At 39.2% G+C, this 6,000-nt stretch overlaps 1 protein-coding gene across 14 annotated transcripts in view; it reads left to right on the plus strand.

Moving 5' to 3' along the window:
- Positions 1–3,155, plus strand: part of LOC311133819 (RNA-binding protein 39-like) — a 60,985-nt gene extending 57,830 nt beyond the window's left edge. For all 14 annotated transcript variants that reach the window (XM_084167401.1, XM_084167410.1, XM_084167412.1 and 11 more), the window contains one exon: positions 2,554–3,155. In XM_084167401.1, the coding sequence (XP_084023527.1) occupies positions 2,554–2,657 (104 nt within the window). In that variant the 3' untranslated portion in view covers positions 2,658–3,155. The remainder of the gene's footprint in view (positions 1–2,553) is intronic.
- The last annotated feature ends 2,845 nt before the right edge of the window (positions 3,156–6,000 follow it).

A 6,000-nucleotide genomic window follows, 5' to 3' on the forward strand; every position in this document is an offset into this window, starting at 1 on the left:
TGCTTAAGCCAGTACATGTCCAGGCCCGTCTGAAGTTTGCTAGAGTGCATTTGGATGATCCAGAAGAGGATTGGGAGAATGTCATATGGTCAGATGAAACCAAAATATAACTTTTTGGTAAAAACTCAACTCATCGTGTTTGGAGGACAAAGAATGCTGAGTTGCATCCAAAGAACACCATACCTACTGTGAAGCATGGGGGTGGAAACTTCATGCTTTGGGGCTGTTTTTCTGCAAAGGGACCAGGACGACTGATCCGTGTAAAGGAAAGAATGAATGGGGCCATGTATCGTGAGATTTTGAGTGAAAACCTCCTTCCATCAGCAAGGGCATTGAAGATTAAACGTGGCTGGGTCTTTTAGCATGACAATGATCCCAAACACACCCCCCGGGCAACGAAGGAGTGGCTTCGTAAGAAGCATTTCAAGGTCCTGGAGTGGCCTAGCCAGTCTCCAGATCTCAACCCCATAGAAAATCTTTGGAGGGAGTTGAAAGTCCGTGTTGCCCAGCGATAGCCCCAAAACATCACTGCTCTAGAGGAGATCTGCATGGAGGAATGGGCCAAAATACCAGCAACAGTGTGTGAAAACCTTGTGAAGACTTACAGAAAACGTTTGACCTGTGTCATTGCCAACAAGGGGTATATAACAAAGTATTGAGAAACTTTTGTTATTGACCAAATACTTATTTTCCACCATAATTTGCAAATAAATTCATAAAAAATCCTACAATGTGATTTTCTGGATTTTTTTTCCTCATTTTGTCTGTCATAGTTGACATGTACCTATGATGAAAATTACAGGCCTCTCTCATCCTTTTAAGTGGGAGAACTTGCACAATTGGTGGCTGACTAAATACTTTTTTGCCCCACTGTATATATATATATATATATATACACACAGTAGGGAGAACAAGTATTTGATACACTGCCGATTTTGCAGGTTTTCCTACTTACAAAGCATGTAGAGGTCTGTAATTGTTATCATAGGTACAATTCAACTGTGAGAGACAGAATCTAAAACAAAAATCCAGAAAATCACATTGTATGATTTTTAAGTAATTAATTTGCATTTTATTGCATGACATAAGTATTTGATCACCTACCAACCAGTAAGAATTCCGGCTCTCACAGACCTGTTAGTTTTTCTTTAAGAAGCCCTCCTGTTCTCCACTCATTACCTGTATTAACTGCACCTGTTTGAACTCGTTACCTGTATAAAAGACACCTGTCCACACACTCAATCAAACAGACTCCAACCTCTCCACAATGGCCAAGACCAGAGAGCTGTGTAAGGACATAAGGGATAAAACTGTAGACCTGCACAAGGCTGGGATGGGCTACAGGACAATAGGCAAGCAGCTTGGTGAGAAGGCAACAACTGTTGGCGCAATTATTAGAAAATGGAAGAAGTTCAAGATGACGGTCAATCACCCTCAATCTGGGGCTCCATGCAAGATCTCACCTCGTGGGGCATCAATGATCATGAGGAAGGTGAGGGATCAGCCCAGAACTACACGGCAGGACCTGGTCAATGACCTGAAGAGAGCTGGGACCAAAGTCTCAAAGAAAACCATTAGTAACACACTACGCCGTCATGGATTAAATCCCTGCAGTGCACGCAAGGTCCCCCTTGCTCAAGCCAGCGCATGTCCAGGCCCGTCTGAAGTTTGCCAACGACCATCTGGATGATCCAGAGGAGGAATGGGAGAAGGTCATGTGGTCTGATGAGACAAAAATAGAGCTTTTTGGTCTAAACTCCACTCGCCGTGTTTGGAGGAAGAAGAAGGATGAGTACAACCCCAAGAACACCATCCCAACGTGAAGCGTGGAGGTGGAAACATAATTCTTTGGGGATGCTTTTCTGCAAAGGGGACAGGACGACTGCACCGTATTGAGGGGAGGATGGATTGGGCCATGTATCGCGAGATCTTGGCCAACAACCTCCTTCCCTCAGTAAGAGCATTGAAGATGGGTCGTGGCTGGGTCTTCCAGCATGACAACGACCCGAAACACACAGCCAGGGCAACTAAGGAGTGGCTCCATAAGAAGCATCTCAAGGTCCTGGAGTGGCCTAGTCTCCAGACCTGAACCCAATAGAAAATCTTTGGAGGGAGCTGAAAGTCCGTATTGCCCAGCGACAGCCCCAAAACCTGAAGGATCTGGAGAAGGTCTGTATGGAGGAGTGGGCCAAAATCCCTGCTGCAGAGTGTGCAAACCTGGTCAAGACCTACAGGAAAAGTATGATCGCTGTAATTGCAAACAAAGGTTTCTGTACCAAATATTAAGTTCTGCTTTTCTGATGTATCAAATACTTATGTCATGCAATAAAATGCAAATTAATTACTTAAAAATCATACAATGTGATTTTCTGGATTTTTGTTTTAGAGTCCGTCTCTCACAGTTGAAGTGTACATATGATAAAAATTACAGACCTCTACATGCTTTGTAAGTAGGAAAACCTGCAAAATCGGCAGTGTATGAAATACTTGTTCTCCCCACTGTATGTATGTTTTGTCTAAACTGTCATCATTTCCTTAAAATGTTCTTCACAGGTAAAATGATCACAGCGGCATACGTCCCTCTCCCGACATATCACAACCTTTTCCCTGACTCTGTGACGGCTACCCAGCTCCTGATCCCTCGTGCTCGCCGATGATCTCTCACTGCAAGACACGAAAAACCCAGATTGGTGGGACAATGTATAATAGATTTTTTCCTCTTCCCTTTTCTCTCTTTATAAGTTAGACATTTTAGTTTGTGGTCGGTCTTTCAGTCCTGCAAGTTATGGCAGTATGTTTTTCTTTTATGTCAGTAAGATCACTTTCTTTCCTGCAACATGTTTTTTTGACTTTCCATATGCAAAAAGAATCAAAGCTTTACTTGCACGTCCAAACATGTGTTGGGTATTGAGGGTGGAGTTTCAGCCAGTCTAATAAAGGGATTGTAGTCCCTGAAGAGTTTATTGGTTGATCTGGACAATTGACCATTTTATATTTTGTAAAGTTTGTTCTTGTTCATACATTGTCTTGTGCTTGAAAGCTTTGATGGGCATGTTTTCCCTGATGACGTGTACAACTTAGACACCGAGACATAAGAAAAGAGGATATAGAATCTTTTTGGAGAGAAAAAATAAAATTCTAACATTGCAGTTTCATTTATACATCAGAATATTATTCAATGTTTTAAGCTCCATGAGCTCTGAAAACATAATGACTGATTTCATTTGTGCTCGTTTAGAGACCATTTGGTTTTTCAGTATCTGTTTTCTAATCAAGATTAGATTTTTATAAAGACTTTGATTAAAATATATTTTAGTTACATTCCAGTAGTTTCTTTCCTTGCTCAATACTGTAGGTAGCACAATTATATTATCCCCCCATTTGGTATAAGCATACATAATATACCCACAAAATATATACACTTCTAAGTAAATCAATAACTTGATTGGAAAAAATGCCAATGCTGATGAGTCCCAAAGATGCAAACCTCAGAGTTACAGATTGACTGGTCAACCGAACAGGCAATATCGAACTGACTTATAATAAAAAAACTTTTGTAGGCAACAGACCAACATAAATGTTGCTACATCCATTTTTTAAACTTTTAAATTAATGATATAAACTGTTTGATTCTTAAAGATTATAACTTAGCTTAGTTCAACTGTCATGCCTCATCTCTTTACCAAAACAGTGGAGGGGTGAAACATTTTGTGTGAAGAAGAAAAACTTGTGACAAAACAGTATTCGGCTAAACAGTTCAAACATGATACACAATTTAAGATTTTCCACAAGCATGTGGTCTGTTTATTTCAAAGTAACAAACATTTCAGTATTGCAAACAACCTCCATTGACAACATATCTGAGATCATACTGTAATTAAGCTTTGGTATGAATTTGGAGGAACACTGGGCTCTATTTTAACAAACCTAACGCAATGGTCAATCTTAGCGCATCACTGTCGAGTTGTGTGTGTATCAAATATATTTGCGATTATCATAGCTGCAATCATGGGCGCAATAGCTGGTTTGATGAGGGCTTGACCACTCACATGCCAATCAACGTTCTCTATGGTTTACAGGTTTTTTTATCGCTTTGGTGCATCTAGAAATACGTTTCACATTGCAATACATGATCATATAAAGTAATTGCCTTTCACAATTCAATGCTCACATTACTTTTGATATGATTCACTTCTCTTTTGTTAAGTAATTTTACTATTACTTAATCCGACTGCTCTTAATTGATGATCACTTAAACATTTGTAAACCTATAGATTTTACATGTAAACTGGTTTTTCGTCTACACATTTTGAGAACTACATAATGAAAATGTATGTCTGTAAAGTGAAACATAAGTATGATACATATTCAAATGTACTACTATGATGATGGCTATGATGATTTAACTTCACAGTAAATGTAAAAAAAAATCTGATATTGACAAGGTCAGAGATGCACTGTATGTAACAAATTAAATCAAAGTTTATTGGTTACATACACAGATTAGCAGATGTTGCAGCAGGTGCAGTGAAATGCTTGTGTTTCTAGCTCCTACAGTGCAGTAATACAATATCAATACCAATACACAAATAATCTAGAAAGTCCAAACTGCATTGGTCAGTACAGTACTGTAATACCGCAATATATGCAATTTACTTAGCAGACACTTTTATCCAAAGTGACAACAGTCCACACATTTTGGTATGTGACCCCAGTGGGATTCGAACCCACAACTCTGGTGTTGCTAGTGCCATGCTCTTATGAACTGAGCCATTTACAGAACCACTACAACACATACAGTACCTTCAGAAAGTATTCATACCCCTTGACTTATTCCACGTGTTACAGCCTGAATTCAAAATTGATTAAATATATGTTTTGTTTTGCCAACCATCTACACACTACCCCATAATGACAAAGTGAAAACATGTTTTTAGAAATCTTAGCAAGTTGATTGAGAATGAAATACAGAAATATCGAATTTACATAAGTATTCACACCCCTGAATCAATACTTTGTAGAAACACCTTTGGCAGCGATTACAGCTGTGAGTCTTTCTGGGTAAGTCTGTAAGAGCTTTCCACACCTGGATTGTGTGACATTTTCCCATTATTCTTTTCAAAATTCTTTAAGCTCTGTTAAATTGGTTGTTGATCCTTGCTGGACAACCATTTTCAGGTCTTGCCTTAGATTATTAGCTAGATTTAAGTCAAAGCTGTAACTCGGCCACTCAGGAACATTCACTGTCTTGGTAAGCAACTCCAGTGTAGATTTGGCCTTGTGTTTTAGGTTATTGTGCTGCTGAAAGGTGAATTCATCTCCCAGTGTCTGGCAAACTGAACCAGCTTTTCCTCTAGGATTGTGCCTGTGCTTCGTTCCATTCTTTCTTTTTTTATCCTGAAAAACTCCCCAGTCCTTAACGATTACAAGCATACCCATAATATTATGCAGCCACCACTATGCTTGAAAATATGAAGAGTGGTACTCAGTAATGTGTTGTATTGGATTTGCCCGAAACATAACACTTTGTATTCAGGACAAAAAGTGAATTGCTTTGCCACATTTTTTGCAGTACTACTTTAGTGCCTTGTTGCAAACAGGATGCATTTTTAGAATATTTTTACTTTGTACAGGCTTCCTTTTTTTCACGCTGTCAATTAGGTTAGTATTGTGGAGTAACTACAATGTTGTTGATCCATCCTCAGTTTTCTCCTATCACAGCCATTAAACTCTGTTTTACAGGCCTCATGGTGAAATCCCTGAGTGGTTTCCTTCCTCTCCGGCAACTGAGTTAGGAAGGACCCCTGTATCTTTAAAGTGTCTGGGTGTATTGATACACCATCCAAAGTGTAATTAATAACTTCACCATGCTCAAAAGTGATATTTAATGTCTGCATGTTTTTGTTTTTTTACCCATCTACCAATAGGTGCTGTTCTTTGTGAGACATTGGAAAACCTTCCTGGTCGTTGTGGTTGAATCTGTGTTTGAAATTCACTGCT

The sequence above is a fragment of the Coregonus lavaretus genome (genome assembly GCF_964263955.1).
Source record: "Coregonus lavaretus genome assembly, chromosome: 8".
Classification (NCBI taxonomy): Eukaryota; Metazoa; Chordata; class Actinopteri; order Salmoniformes; family Salmonidae; genus Coregonus; species Coregonus lavaretus.